Below are 15872 nucleotides of genomic sequence, written 5' to 3'. Positions count from 1 at the left end.
TCCTATTGACACACACAAATACCTATATATAGGGGATAGGGAAAATCAATTAACGGTTTTTGTTACTTGCAGTTGTGTTTTAATGATTAAAATTAGTAGAGGCTTACTTTAATAACTACTTCTCATAGGAGTTTATAAATCAAGTCGATACGATGACATCATCATGCCTGAATCCAATATGGCGGCCAATTTGGCGGGAAAAACAGGGATTGCTAAAAACCCCACAAACCCCCGCAAACCTCCAAAAAAAAACATGGCAAATCCCACCGAACCAACGTAAAAGTGATTGAATCATGGAGTGTATGACCCACTGTTCAAGAGTTCCGAATTTTTAATTAACACGGTGTCCTGAAATCCAATGAAAATCTATGTTATTTATGCTCGTTACGCTTCCTGCGTAGCATTGTTTGTCATCGATCCATTTTGAAGTGGATCGCGTGTGGTATATTGAAAGTCAGGTGTTCTCTAGAATAAACAAGCACGAATGTGCGATACTCGGGGTGCAGCAAAAGAAGCTGTGATGACGTCACATACACATCAATAACCTCTAACAAATACGGCTATACGGTACCATCTTTGAGACGTGATATGGCTGCATCCGGTTTGAAATTAAAAAATATGGCTCTATAGCTTTGAGGACATGTCCCTGTAGAATATTCATGCCAAATCCCAGCTCAATATTACAACGAATAAGGGAGGAGTAGTACTTTAAAAATCGCACTTTTTACTCAATTGTGTCCAGATGGAGGAAGAGGAAGAGGAGGAGAAAATGAGTAAGTCCTCTAGACTCGGGTACCCCGAGTAAAAAGTTAGCCAAGACAACTAAATTTGATTTATGATGAGTAATTGCTGCGAACATTTTCTCTTATGAAGGCATTTTTCACGCTGCTGCTCTAGCCCGCTACGTCCCACATTAGGACTACTCAATCAGAAGCTAAAGCAAGCAGCAGTTATAGTATCTAAGGACGACAGAAATGCGAAAATGTAAACTCCACTATAATTTATAGATTCCAGCTGCTAGACCCAAAAACGTCTGGGAAAAGAGTCTATTAGGACATGTCATGCTAAAATTACAAATCCCAAAGCATTTCTTGTATTTATGAGTCCCATTTGACTATAATACTGACTTTTGGCTGTAATTCACTGTCTGATATTCATTGAATTATTATCAAAACAGTCCATTAAAGTTTGTGTTTGTAATAGGATACTTCACACTTGAAATATCTAGGGTGATGAAGTGACCCCCAGACTTGACAAAAATTAACTAACGTGACAGAAATTGAGTATTCACTTCTGTAACCAAAAAATAATATTTATTCACATATAAAAAGAGAAACCCAAAAACCATTGTCTGACAGACAATTAAAGTATTTGTTGCTTTAAATTACATTTTTTCAGGTAAAATTATTATGTGACAATAAAATGACACATTCAAAAACAAGTTTGAAATAAAAAATATTTTTCAATAAGCGAGCAGCGTTTTTTGTAAGAAATATTTCTTGTTTATTCTCCAGAGGCGAAATAGTTATAAATATTTATTTTATGGCATCATTTGCGTGTCATAGTACAATTAGTCATTACCGTTGGTGGCGTTCGTCGCCTGTCGCGCAATCGCATCATCATATATCGGATCATGATATGCGATATCGACGTTACGCCTCCGCCGTTACGAGGAGGGACGTCGAAGACAACTGCTGCCCCTGCTGCATGCTCTACACGTACTAAAGCTATTATTTTATTAGCCTATACGATCTTGGCTACTATTTACTAGGCCTAGCTAGGAAGAAAGAAAATACCACATCAAAGAAAATAAATATGGGGAAATCTTTTGCTAATTATATGTGTAAAAAGTGGTTTCATCCATCATCATATGATAACATAAAAAGGGTAAGTTTTGGGTACGATTTTGTTTTTCTCCTTCCTAGCCTAGCTAGCTACCTAGGCTAGCTAGGCTAGGCCTAGTAGAGGCCTACTACTAGCTATGGGCCATAGTATGGCCTACACTAGGGCCTAGTTACTGTAGGTACAGTAAGGCTAGGCTAGGGACGGAGATCAACATTTTTCCTCTTACATGTTATATGCCTAGCTAGGGCCTAGCCTATAGGCCTACTAGTAGTAGTATAGTATTTTTGTCTCTTTCGTCATATTTATTAAACATTAGCTCATCGACATCACATTAAATAGAGCGCATCTCGCTTCCATATTCCGCCCAGATTTTAATGTTGTCCAGGCCTACGCCTAGGCCTACTTGTACTAGCCTACTGTAGGTCAAACTATTATCTTTCGCATGAGTTAAAAATATTTATTTTTAGCGCGCATCATATTCTACGTATTCGAATCCCTTCAACATTTTAATATGTTGTTGGTCAGATTATTTTCTTCCGAAATCTTTGTGTTTCATTTTGATGACGTCATGTTAAAAGTTGGAATAAAAAAGGCGGGTCCCATAATTTTACCTACAGTATGCTACACTGTATGTAATATGTACAGTATACAGAATTTAGTGTACTGTATATACTCATTAAAAAGGTTCATTCGGTTGGTATTCCAAATAAAATATAATAGGCCTAGTTAATTATATCTCAACCGTAATAGTAATAGTAAATAACGATTATTTTATTTACCTGACGTTACGCCAACTATCAGTTGGCTTTCTCAAAGTGTAGTGACACGTATGTCACAGTTGACCTCTAGATGACGGGGTCAACACATTGGTCCACACTTGACTGAGTTTGTAGAGTTATTACGGTTCGTATTAACAACGACATATTTAACTTTCCAAGGTCAGATATATTACCAGAAATTCGGAGCAGTCCAGTGTCATCGATTGTAGCAAACCTATATAGGGAATGGCTAGAAAAGAAAGCTATTAGTACGGCACCTCCAGATCTTAAACCTAATTTGTGGGTCAGATACGTGGATGACACACTGGAAATCATAAAAACAGGATCACTCCCACGTTGGACACAACATTTAAACAATGTTGATACCACTAACAACATCAAGTTCACATATGAAGAAGAAAATGAAGGGAAACTTCCGTTTCTAGACTCACTGGTCCATAGAAAGGAGGATGGTTCGTTAAAGTTAACGGTTTACAGAAAGAAATCACACACAGACCAATACCTGAATTTCAATTCACATCACGCTCTAAACCACAAATTGTCAGTTGTGAGAACACTTTTCGACAGAAAAGAAAAACTCATATCTGAGCAAACAGATAAAAACAAAGAAGAACGTCACATAAAAGATGCTCTAGCACAGTGTGGTTATCCTAAGTGGACTTTCAAAAAAGTACAAACCAACATGAACACAACCAAAGACAACAAACCTAGTTCAGAATTGGACAAGCCGAACACCAAAATGATGGTAGTCATTCCGTATGTAAAAGGAGTAACGGAGGTTGTGCAACGACATTTCAGAAAAGCAGGTGTTGCCACCGCAGTTAGACCTTTGGACACCATCCGTAAGCAGCTTGTACATCCAAAAGGTAAGGTACCACCCCTCAGTATTACAGATTGCGTATACAAGATCCCCTGTGCTGGTTGCAACAGATCGTATATCGGTGAGACAGGACGAAAATTGGGCACTCAAAGGGATGTTGATTTGGTCTCGGAACGAGCGTACACACGAAAATCACCACAAAATCACAACGCAAACAATCGCAAACAGAAATCAACAAGTCAGCAATCACTGACCATGCTGCGCAGACAAATCACGCCATTGATTGGGAGAATTTGAAAGTAGTTTACAGGGAATCGGTCAGATTAAGACGCTGGGTTAAGGAATCCATCTGGATCAGGAAGACCCCCAATTTTAATAGAGATGAGGGCGGTTACAAACTCAGTCAAGTGTGGACCAATGTGTTGACCCCGTCATCTAGAGGTCAACTGTGACATACGTGTCACTACACTTTGAGAAAGCCAACTGATAGTTGGCGAAACGTCAGGTAAATAAAATAATCGTTATTTACTATTACTATTATGGTTGAGATATAATTAACTATTATATTTTAAGTGTATATACTGTATAAATACTTAGACACTAAATAGAGAGCACACTAACATTAATTTATTTTTTTCAGGTGATAATGGCATAATCTTTTTTTTGTGCGAAATATTCTAACATACAGGTATGATGTACACATGGTTTGTCATGCAGATAACTAACTCATCAAAATGATGAGTTAAAATCTAGTTTATCAATTTGACACACAACTGTGTGACAGTGACACATACAGTACACTAGTGGACTGTACAGTATGCCTGTACAAGTGTTGGATATTTTAAAAAATGATGATAGCCTATAACATAATTATTATAGTTACAACCTGCTTGTTCACGAAATACAGGAAATATCTACGTTCTGGTTCCATATTAATATATTATCATCATCATTTGTCAGAATAGTTTCTGATGGTATCTGCTCCACCACCTCAGTGAATGCTATATCTATTTCACCAGGTGGTGCTGCATCAACAGTATCCATTTTATTATATAGAACCAGAATGTAGATATTTCCCGTATTTCGTAAGATTAAGAACAAGCAGGGTGCAACGATTTTATCTCTTAGTGTACACATATAATAAATTGGACAATTTCGTAACTATCACAACAACAATAGGGAGCTTTCGACGATTACATTTACAATTAGCTTTTTTTACGGACTGTCAAATACAGGTTCATATTCCATGGAAATCACAACTACACATGCGCTTAATGATAAAAATACAATACATAAACAACGCGCAGATAGAAACAGCTAACAGTTAATACGGGATATATTACCCTTCTGATCCGCTTGACTGAGTAAATGGGCGTAATACGGAATTATATCACATACATATTGATCGGATTACAGAATTCACATACACTAAGAGATAATACAGAATACAATAGTAACATGCTACTTGGTTGGCTACTTGTTACTCAGATGGAAATGAAACAAAAAACAAACAGCAACTCAATACAGTGTTAAGGGACTTCTATAAAGACCCTTTACAATATCAACCAATCGGACAGTACAGTAGTTGACCACTACATCTATCTTGGAAATAACCTTCATAAATAGCTAGGTTCGGCAAAGTTCGGTTCCTTGGGATACATTCTGTGACACATCCTTACCAATCTCGTTAAAAAGACAGGTCTTCAACCAATGCATCATACCAACCCTTTTCTACAGTTTGGAAACATGGACCATTACTAAGCGTCTCGAAAAAAGGCTGAGAGTAACAGAAAGGGCAATGGAAAGAGTACTAATAGGTGTCGCAAAGAAAGATAAAGTGTCAAATACAAATCTCAGATTTAAATCAGGAGTTCAGGACATAATAAGCAGCAAAAAGAAATGGAGGTGGGCAGGACATCTGGCCAGGAGATGTGACAACAGATGGACAGTCAGACTAATAGATTGGACTCCAAGAACCTACAACAGAGGCAGAGGGAGACAAAAGATAAGATGGAAGGATGAACTAACAACACATGGAAGTGAATGGTCAATTGGTGAAGAGGCCTTCATCCTGCAGTGAAAAGAAATAGGAAGAAGAAGAAGCTACTTGGCAACTTTAAAAATAGACAATTTTCGTGCTGTGGAAGCCATCTTGAAGCAATGATAAAGAGTCAATACCAGGCGAGTGTAACTGTAACCAACAGAAATAACATAGCTTTTTCAGGACACCATGTTATTTAAAAAATTGTATTTCCTGAACGGAGGGTCGTATGGGAAAAAGAATTAACTGTAAAATGTTCTAAAAGATTGGCCTAAATAATAACTGTATGATTTAAAATTTTTTTTTTTTTCACCACTTAAAATCCAGCGAAAAAAACACCACAGTGTATAAACATAGGCCCCACAACTGCACAGTGGAAAAACGGTGCTGCGGAAGACTACATTAATAGTCTGTAAATTCTAATTCTTTTCTTTCAGGTATGGATGGCCGAACAAAAAAATTCGAAGGAGAGAGAGGCACAAGAACAACTCCGTGCAGAATATGAAAAGGAACAAGATACCTTAAACAACAGGTTTGTGTCTTTGTATTTGCATCTGCATGATTTTTTTTTTAATTGGGTATTTTATATTTTGCTGTGTAATTTTCCCATTCAGTGTCCACTATTATGCCATCAACTTCATCCCTTCCATATGAAACACTCTACTAGAAACTAGTTATATAATAGAATTTAATTCCAGTGCAAGTGATTTGACAGTACAAATAAAAAGAACATTTACTAATTTTGTTATACTTAAACAGGCTGATGATGGGAGATGAAAAGGTCAAACATGGATTGACCTTCATGTACGAAGCACCGAAAGGAATGGAGCGTGATAGCGAGAAAGGTGAAGAAGTGAAGTTTGAGTGGCAGAGAACTGCGCCACGCGAGTCGTATGCCAAGGATATGGAAATTCGTGACCAGCCGTTTGGAATCGCTGTCAGAAATGTTAAATGCATCAAATGTCACAATTGGGGTCATATCAACACTGACAAAGAGGTAAGGATATTTTTTAATTCAAATCCGATATCTTTTCTTAGGCCTATATTAGTGAAAACATATGGTTTAATATTTCTCAATACAAAGACATTTCCTGAATGGAATGAAATCAGACTGAACCACAAGAACTAAAAATTCTCACTTTTAGTGAAAAAAATGGTGAAGTGAACACTATTAACAAAGAAAATAATTACACAAAAGTACACTATTAGTTTATCATTTTTGCACCTGACCCCTGACCACCGTACAAAAATAGTGTTTGGATGTTACGGATACAGACACAGATACAAAAATATCTTTATTGAGTATGGTGGGCAACCATATTTTTATTATAATAATTATTTTATGATCTTCATTAAAACCTAATTCTTCTTTGACTGTGTTCTTATCTGTGTTTGTGTTTTTCAAATAAATTAAAAAATAAAAACAAATATGGTACATATTGCACATCAGTTATTATTTTTTGCTATTGCTAAATACAGTAATACCATTTATTTTGTTTAGTGCCCATTATTTAACAAATCATCGGTTGATGAGCAGACAGGGCCAAGCATGAAGCAACAAGAATTAATGGATGGTATGAGAGAGGATGGCCTCGCGTTGAAAACCAGTGTGCTTGGCCGTCAAGTTAATACAGCTGCATATAACCAGGTAAGACCACGTCTACATTATTTATTTGTTTATGTATTCCTTTCAGTAATACATAATAAGGGAACACCAAGGATAGACAAGAGCTGTCAAAGCTCCCTAATAATGAGATAGGGTGTAGTGTAGAATCAACCCTGTAATTTAGTTACTAATAAAAACTACTTTGAATCTTTTTTCAGCAACTTGTTGATAGTGACGATGATGAGGGTGATGAGATTGCTTTCTTGAAGTCTTTATCAAGTGAACAAAAGAAGAAGTTGCTCAAGTAAGTAAATCCACATCTGTTACATTTGTGTTATTATCCTTCCAGAAAGTATCATTTTGTATGTGTAATTGAAAACCATATTTGCATTCCATCACTAATAGGACCCACTCAGTACACACAAAAATAATCATTTCAAATCCCCAAAATTAATTGCCGTCTCAATTACCAAGAACTGTCCCCAAATCATGCTCCGTGGAGCTATTTTCAGCTGAAACGCAAACCATGGTTTCAAATAGACCTTAACTTAACCTTAGGTCAAGATAAGGTCAACTCTCACAGCAAAACAGCGCTAACATTTTATCTACTGTCGCATTTCGCCTAACCAACTTTATTGTGGATAATAATAATTTCATCATCGTCATTTCATAGCAGATGCTACCTGATTGAACAGGTTTTAGTGTAGTAAAAATTATTATATGCAAGTACCAAAACATGTTTCGATCAAAATAAAATTTAAAAAAATTGAAAACAAAATTGATGATACTGCATAGGCAAATGCATTATACAATCCCAAAAAAGTATGGACAAGGTAGTCAATTTGCAACAACAAAATTATTTGAAAATGCTATCGAAACAGGCCCATAGTAAGGTATTAGATTTTGCAGATTTTGTTATTTTTGCAGTGTTTCTGTACATATTTATCACTGGGATAGTATAAACCTAATAAACCACAACTAATTATAAATTTTAATAGGGTGTCTATTTTTTAGCTTTTGTGACCACCACCACTATACACATTCTAAAAATTCACCCAATTGATCATTTTGATTATTTTATTTTTCAGAAAACTTGACAAACTGGAGAAAAAACAAGCTCAGTTAAAAGACGGTGATGACAAGAAGAAACGAAAGAAATCATCAAAAAAGAAATCTAGAAAAAGAAAGTATTCTAGTTCAGAAAGTGATAGCGAGTCTTCTTCAGAAGAAGAGAAAAAGAAATCAAGAAAGAAAAAATTAAAGAAAAGAAAATCTCTTTCTGATACTGATTCCCAAAAGGAATCAAAGAAAAAGTTGCAAAAAGTTAACAAGTTTGGTCAACTGTGCCGTGAGTTCCAAAAGAGGACGCCAGCGTCTGTTAATGATAATTGAAGAGTTAGAGAGGCAACGTCCTAAATAGATACGTGTACACTGTACGTGTACACTGTACAGAGTAGTGGTCATATGTATTTTATGTATAATATTGTAATTATTTAATATAATAATAATACTTCCTACACACAGTAATAATTATTCCTGTTCCTTCCCTTAAAATATCAGAGAGTTTACTATTACATGACACGACACCTGAATTAGAACATAATGTGCACATGATTTTAAAAACAAGCAGGGACTTGAGAGCTTTCTATACGATTCCATGACATATATAACCTTGAATCACAAATGCTATTCTATTAGTTTGTAAACACTAATTACTTTTTTAGTCATCTAATGCAATGCAATTAGTACATTGTCATTATTATTTTTCAGGCAAAAGATACATTTTACTAAATATAATACAAATCAACAAATTAAAATGCAAGGAGAAAATTTAAAATCATAGTCACTAGCTGCTAGGAAAGCACACAAGCAGCCTAAGCCAATTAGGTGTGTACCTACGACATGACTGCCTTTTTGTCTAGTTGTGCTTTAATAAATGAATGATGAAAATGGGGAAAAGGCTGACCCAATTGAGATTCAAACCTGGAACTTTCTGCTTGATATGCAGATGTCCTAACCATTTCACCACTGGGGCTTTTATGGTATTGTTTAAATTCGATAGTGACTCTTTATTGCCAAAAGTAAAGCGGTGTATTCACTATCAAACTAATTTGACAAGAAAAGTGTGATGTGCCCAAATATGGTAGTGATATGACATCATCATGTCCATATATGGGCACATATTTTTTTGTCACACATGCATGACAATTTACTCTTGCATAGAGGACAGCATCATCATATACCCTGTAATGTATTTGCCATTAAGCTCTGTAATATTTTTTGTATTTTGATCATCTATAAATGAGTGAAACATTTTAAATTTTTTAACAGTTTAAATAAATCTTAAACTGACCCAAATGGCAATATGTTATGTTGACCAATTTTATTTTCCGATGCAGATAAACAAAAGAAACTGAATTGTGTGAAATTTATCAAATAAAATACTTTTTACATGTTTTGTTGCAACAATAGATTATAATTCTATAATATTTTATTATTTAAAACTGAAATAATCAGTGTAAATTGTTAAAATTTAAATAAATTATAATATCATGTGAACAATATGAAATAGAAAGATATTGGCTACAGTATTCCCTGACGTCATAACGATTTTTGTCGGCCTGACATTGGGCTAAAACGTACACCGTTATCGTGCAAAAACACTGTATAGGAGAATAAATAAAATATTTTTTAAACACAAAAAAATGTCAAAATATAATTACAATAATATGATAATGATAATTATTTTTATTTTATTTCTGTGGTTTTTGGACAATTTCATTAAGTTTATAATTTTATATTGATTAATTTTATGAATAAATTTGTAATATCATATTGGTTTTTAAAATCACAATTACAATTTCCCCCTGAAATTATATTTTTATTTAAAGATGTATTGTCCCCCAAAAACATGAAAAATGAAGATTAATTAAATCAGACTTTGAATAGGTTATTTTGTAGTTTTAATAAAGTTAATCACTTCCGTAGAAAAAAAACCGGAAAAAATAATGTTTTCACTTATAAAATAACATAATAAATGGTTAAATTCAACCAAAAATCCATTGGCTGGCAGCCAATTTGACCATTTTTTGCTTTAAATTCCAGTTTTTTCAGGTAAATAAATTTTTTTTTATCATCCAATTTTTGGTCGAAGTCAATAACTATTATGCGACATTAAAATGGCATATTCAACAAAAAAAATGTTAAAAATTATTTTTCAGGGGGACAATACATCTTTAAATTAAAAATTCATAAAAATGCAAAAGTTTTATTGGTTCTATTGGGAATTGTCTATGCATCTTGTAATGTATATTTTCACTGTATATTTAATCATACTTGGCATGGTACCACTTTTCCCCCATTAAGATAAAATAATTTGGACAAACTTGTTTTATATGTTGCTTTTTTTATTACCACTTAAAATGCACATAATTCAAACAATTTCTTTTTAAAAATTCTACTTGTATTTGAAATATTGGAATACCCATCAATTTATTCAAGAATAAAAAAAAACCATTCCATTTTTTCACCTAAGCATAACAGCTTCTATTCACTTATGTTTAATCTGTGATTGTTATACTTATTACTATTATATAAGTTGTATTAGGAATAATGGTATATTATATTATTAAAGACATTTTAAGTTCAAACATTAAATACATTATAATGTTTTATAGAATTGCATGATATCTCTATGGTATGAGAAAATGTTCGTTATTCAGCATGTGTGAGGCCTATCATCGCAATCATTCCTCATCCCTGTTTTGTGCAATAGTAGTTAAGTATATGGTAGACCATACTAAATTTTTCCGATTCAATTTCACACAAGTTATGAACCTTCAATACTTGTGGATTGACCCACTAGTTTATAGCCTTTCATAAATATATACTTGGTTTGTCATTTTCTCTCTTGATCTAAATTTAAAGGCGATTCCTTCGAATATTCTCTTTTAGCATGACCATAATATAATTAAAAACAACTTGTGTTTGTTGATTTACGTATTTCGTGAAAATAAAGTTTTTCGCTCATAAGATGACTTCTTGTATTCTCTGTTTAAACATCGTTTGCGCGTCATAGTATACTTTGTGATTGGCGTTGGTGGCGTACGTCGGACCTTAACAATCGTCGTTTTTATCGCGTTCGTCCCCCCGTCGCGTCGGTGGTTGTTTTTTTCTTCAGTGATACGGTGAGGCCTAGCTAGGCAGAAATAAACATGGGGAAATCTTTTGCTAATTATATGTGTAAAAAGTGGTTTCATCCATCATCATATGATAACATAAAAAGGGTAGGTAATATTTAAAAAATTATATTTCTAACTTGATAAATGGGATACTGAATTCCGGGCGATTTCTTTCCTAGGCCTAGTAGGCTAGGCCTAGGCCTAGAGGCTTTTTTAGACTAGAGTGTGGGCTACTAGTACTAGAGGCCTAGCTAACTAGTTAGTGGGCTGGTGGTTGTGTTGGTTTGTGGTAGAGAACATACCTTTCACATTGCGGGTGGATTCGTACCAAATCGCAGATTAAAAGAATGTATAGCCTTAACTTACTAATATATAGGCCGGATCAGGTGCCGTTTTCGGCCACCTCGACTTGTATGGACTATACCATTATAAAAAGATGGGAAAATAGGGGTGTCCCATTTATTAATTGAGTGTGTTAAAATGTGTTAAAATACTGCTGCTTTTGTTCTTTTGTTTAGTGCATTATGTTTCAGCAACAAAGGGAAAACAACTACGCCCTGCATGCTGTAGAATTAAATTCAAGTTTTCAAGTTAATACAGTATATTATGGCTCTTTATTTCTATATAATTTTTAGGTATCCTTCCCCTAATATATTAGGTGGATTCCCTAAGGTGTATATTGAATAATTTTTACGGATTTATAGATACAGAAAATATATAAAGAAAGTTTTTATTCCAGTTACAAATAAAAAATACAATTTACCTAACAGTAGTACATTTAATAAGATCTATCACATACTGATTATTAGGTAATCAGTAAAACAAATAAACATTATAATTTTGTCAATAAATCTGTACCATTTTGTTCCCAGAAAACACAGCGTTTGACATTGCATGTATTTAGGTTTGGTTTTTCTAAAACGTTTTAAATACGTTTTTAAACGTTTCTGTGTAGAAATACATGTTCTAATTGAACAATGTTTGCATCAAAACGTTATAATAGCGAATGCAAACCGGAGCTGATAATGTCGCCATGAAGAGGATGATTGGTGTCTTCCAATATAGCATGGAATACATCGGCAAGCCGTTCGCTGTCAGAACGAGTCAAGCATTTGCATAGACAAACCAATTACTTTCCCCGCTTTACTCAGCACCTTCTCAATTCGGTCTTTATCTCCCTTACTGATATTCCTAGCCCAATATACAATATGCCCAAATAGAACATCACTGATTAGTAAAACATAAACATTCTATAGTACAAATATCCTGCTTTACCCCAAAGAACCAAGTTTCCTCAAGCAGTACAGCCTTGTTATTAACTTCTTAACTACGATCAACATGTCCACCCATTTAAGCTTTAGTCAAACACTACTGCCAGATACTTATATTGTTAACAATCTCTACTTCCTTTACTTTAATTAATGTATACTGTCAGATCAATTATGTTTTCGAAAATCAATCCTTATTTCTTTCGTTTTATTTATGTTTAGTTCAAGAAAATTGTAGCCATAATCGGTAAATCGAATAATATCAGATACAGAGAATAATCGTTGTTTTAAGTCCAACTATAGCCGAGTCGTCGTAAAATAAAAATACATATAATTATGTCGTCAATGAATCTGTTACCATTTTGTTTCTGTATCTACAATCGTTTCGTTTCTGTCAATGAATCTTCAATTGTGCTTGTCTACTGATTCCAGGTTCTTGGGTTTAAATCCATGTTGTTGGGATTTATCCCTTGCAAATAAAAAATATGATTTATCTACCGATAGGATTGGGCCGATTAGAATGCATTTGCCAACATTCTTTTACATATTTTACAACATTATAGAGTGTAGGTAATTTAACTGTAATGTAGTATTTAGGATTTAGGATATTTTAATATCGATTGTACTGTAGTATTTAGGATGTTTTAATTCCGATTGTACAGTACTGTAGTAACATGTTTTAATTCCGATTGTATTGTAGTATTTAAGATTTTCTAATTTCGAATCCGACTGTACTAAAATTTAAAGTGTTTAAATCCAGATAGGAAAACATAGGCCTAGTATTTAATTAATATGCTTTAATTTTGATTATACTGTAGTGTTTAGTTTAGTTTTTATATATAATAAGTAAGTATACCTACTTATATAGTTTTTATTTATTTATTTATTCATAGGAATCACCTTTATATCAGTGTCACACATCAGTTAATGGTGCATCCAATTTACAGACAAAATTACAAATAACATAAGCCACAAAGTTCTAAATACTAATACATAACATAAAAAAAAATGTGAACAAATTAATTAATTAGATCTGTATGAAAATACATAATACGTAAATTGTACAATATATATAACTACAAAAATAAAAACAGAACAACAAAAATACAGAATAGGCCTAATAAATAAATAAAACTTACAGATACATCCTCATAGAGATGTCTGTAGCTTGTTTACTATAATTATTAATCAATTAGTTGAGAGTAACCCATGCTTACATGAAATATTTTTTACAATAAAAATCAAAGATTTCTCCTAATGTTTCATTTTCAGTGAATAAATTGTCTAGCATAAAGTGGTGTTTTAATTCCTTAGATCCACAATTAAAATTATCCCAGTACATACTTAAATTATTGTCTATGAGGTTGTTCTTATTAAGATCCAAGTATACATCATTTCTAACAGAGTTTAATGAAGGACATTTAAATAAAAAATGTTTTACTGTTTCTTTTTCGTTAGTAATACACATCTTACATAATCCTGTGTTATGATTTGACCAGGATTGTCTACGACCCTCAAGATCTAGAGAGTTTGATCTTGCTTTAAATTTTAAATTCATACCCGTAAAATTAGTTTTATCTAACAAATATTGTTAAAGGTTTGGAGTTCCTTTATACATAGTATATTCCGTTAACGTTGTTTTGCATTGGGCCTTTGAAAACCACTCGTTATGATCAACTTGTTTATTATTTTTCCTAAATGGCTTTATCCAGTTAGTAGATGGTTCTTGATTAAATTTGTCTATAAAATTTGTTTTATTTAAAATATCTTTAGTTAATATAGTAATATTGTTACAAAATCTTGGCATTCCCTAACACAGTACCTAATAATAATAACATGCCTTATAAAAAGTACATGCATTGCTAGTTTTTGATGTTTTGTATTGTTCCTTGTAGTTTGTACTGTAGGTTACATAACAGAACAAGGGTATTGTCTTCCCATTCAATAGACACCCTTCTCTACATAAAACATAATACACCACACCCCTATCATAATAATGGTATAGTCCATATAATTTGAGGTATAATAGGTAGGTAGGGTAGTTTAATGCTGCTACTTCCTACTTTATATTTAAAAATTAATAAAATAATACAAACAATCTTCCCACACGTGCAGGTATGGATGGCTGAACAGAAAAACTCAAAGGAGAGAGAGGCACAAGAACAACTTCGTGCAGAATATGAAAAGGAACAAGATACCTTAAACAACAGGTTTGTATTGTATAGGCCTAGTGGTTTTCTGGTTTTTATTTGTATTTAATTTGTAATAATAATAATACAAGGTGTATTGCACAATGGTACAGTAATTAATGTACAAATAATATTTTTGAGTTAAATCGATTTTAATACTAATCAGTGGTTCTGTAGTACTACATTTTTGTTTAATTTCTTATATTTTCAACAGGTTGATGATGGGAGATGAAAAGGTCAAACATGGATTGACCTTTATGTACGAAGCACCGAAAGGGATGGAGCGTGATAGCGAGAAAGGTGAAGAAGTGAAGTTTGAGTGGCAGAGAACTGCGCCACGCGAGTCCTATGCCAAGGATATGGAAATTCGTGACCAGCCGTTTGGAATCGCTGTCAGAAATGTTAAATGCATCAAATGCCACAATTGGGGTCATATCAACACTGACAAAGAGGTAAGGATATTCTTTAATTCAAATCCGACATCTTTTCTTTTATGAGACCGATTAGTGAAAACATGGTTTAATATTTCAAACTCTACCAAATATAAACTGTGTCCTTATCTGTGTTTGTGTTTTTCAAATAATTCAAAAATAAAAACAAATATGGTACATATTGCACATCATTTAATATTTTTTGATATTGATGAATAATACTTATTTTTGTTTAGTGCCCTTTATTTAACAAATCATCAGTTGATGAGCAGACAGGGCCAAGCATGAAGCAACAAGAATTAATGGATGGTATGAGAGAGGATGGCCTCGCATTGAAAACCAGTGTGCTTGGGCGTCAAGTCAATACAGCTGCATATAACCAGGTAAGACCAAGTCTAATTATTTATTCCTTTCAGTGATACATAAAAAGAAGCACTCTGAGGAGAGATAAGAGCTGTCAAAGACAACGCAAATCAAAAACTTGATAATGTATGTTGTGTTACTAATAAAAAATACTTTGATGGAATCTTTTTTCAGCAACTTGTTGATAGTGACGATGATGAGGGTGATGAGATTGCTTTCTTGAAGTCTTTATCAAGTGAACAAAAGAAGAAGTTGCTCAAGTAAGTAAATCCACATCTGTTACATTTGTGTTATTATCCTTCCAGAAAGTATCATTTTGTATGTGTAATTGAAAACCATATTTGCATTC

General features: G+C 33.5%; 2 protein-coding genes across 3 annotated transcripts in view; both read left to right on the top strand.

Annotated features, from left to right (window-relative positions):
- The first annotated feature begins 1640 nt into the window (after positions 1–1640).
- LOC144839471 (corepressor interacting with RBPJ 1-like) lies at positions 1641–11123 on the top strand. Its single transcript, XM_078694844.1, has 6 exons — positions 1641–1887; positions 5923–6017; positions 6245–6482; positions 6987–7133; positions 7310–7395; positions 8180–11123. The coding sequence occupies exons 1-6, from the start codon at positions 1816–1818 to the stop codon at positions 8481–8483; spliced, it is 942 nt and encodes a 313-aa protein (XP_078550970.1). The 5' UTR covers positions 1641–1815; the 3' UTR covers positions 8484–11123.
- A 95-nt stretch (positions 11124–11218) lies between these two features.
- LOC144839464 (uncharacterized) overlaps positions 11219–15872 on the top strand; it is a 181781-nt gene continuing 177127 nt past the window's right edge. For both annotated transcript variants that reach the window (XR_013611749.1, XM_078694828.1), the window contains exons 1-5: positions 11219–11377; positions 14656–14750; positions 14944–15181; positions 15397–15543; positions 15698–15783. Coding sequence is in view for 1 of the 2 variants with exons in the window: in XM_078694828.1 (XP_078550954.1) it covers positions 11306–11377; positions 14656–14750; positions 14944–15181; positions 15397–15543; positions 15698–15783 (638 nt within the window). In the remaining variant the exon portion in view is untranslated. The remainder of the gene's footprint in view (positions 11378–14655; positions 14751–14943; positions 15182–15396; positions 15544–15697; positions 15784–15872) is intronic.

The sequence above is a fragment of the Antedon bifida genome, chromosome 4 (assembly GCF_963402885.1).
Source record: "Antedon bifida chromosome 4, ecAntBifi1.1, whole genome shotgun sequence".
NCBI lineage: Eukaryota > Metazoa > Echinodermata > Crinoidea > Comatulida > Antedonidae > Antedon > Antedon bifida.
The sequence above is the reverse complement of the archived record's forward strand: the minus strand, read 5'-3'. Positions and strand labels throughout refer to the sequence as shown.

Excerpts from the sequence above, each read along its gene's own strand:
- LOC144839471 (XM_078694844.1), top strand. The coding sequence starts at position 1,816 with ATGGGGAAATCTTTTGCTAATTATATGTGTAAAAAGTGGTTTCATCCA. Across the intron at positions 6,483-6,986 it reads ATATCAACACTGACAAAGAG|TGCCCATTATTTAACAAATC; the intron begins GTAAGGATATTT and ends TATTTTGTTTAG. Across the intron at positions 7,134-7,309 it reads ATACAGCTGCATATAACCAG|CAACTTGTTGATAGTGACGA; the intron begins GTAAGACCACGT and ends ATCTTTTTTCAG.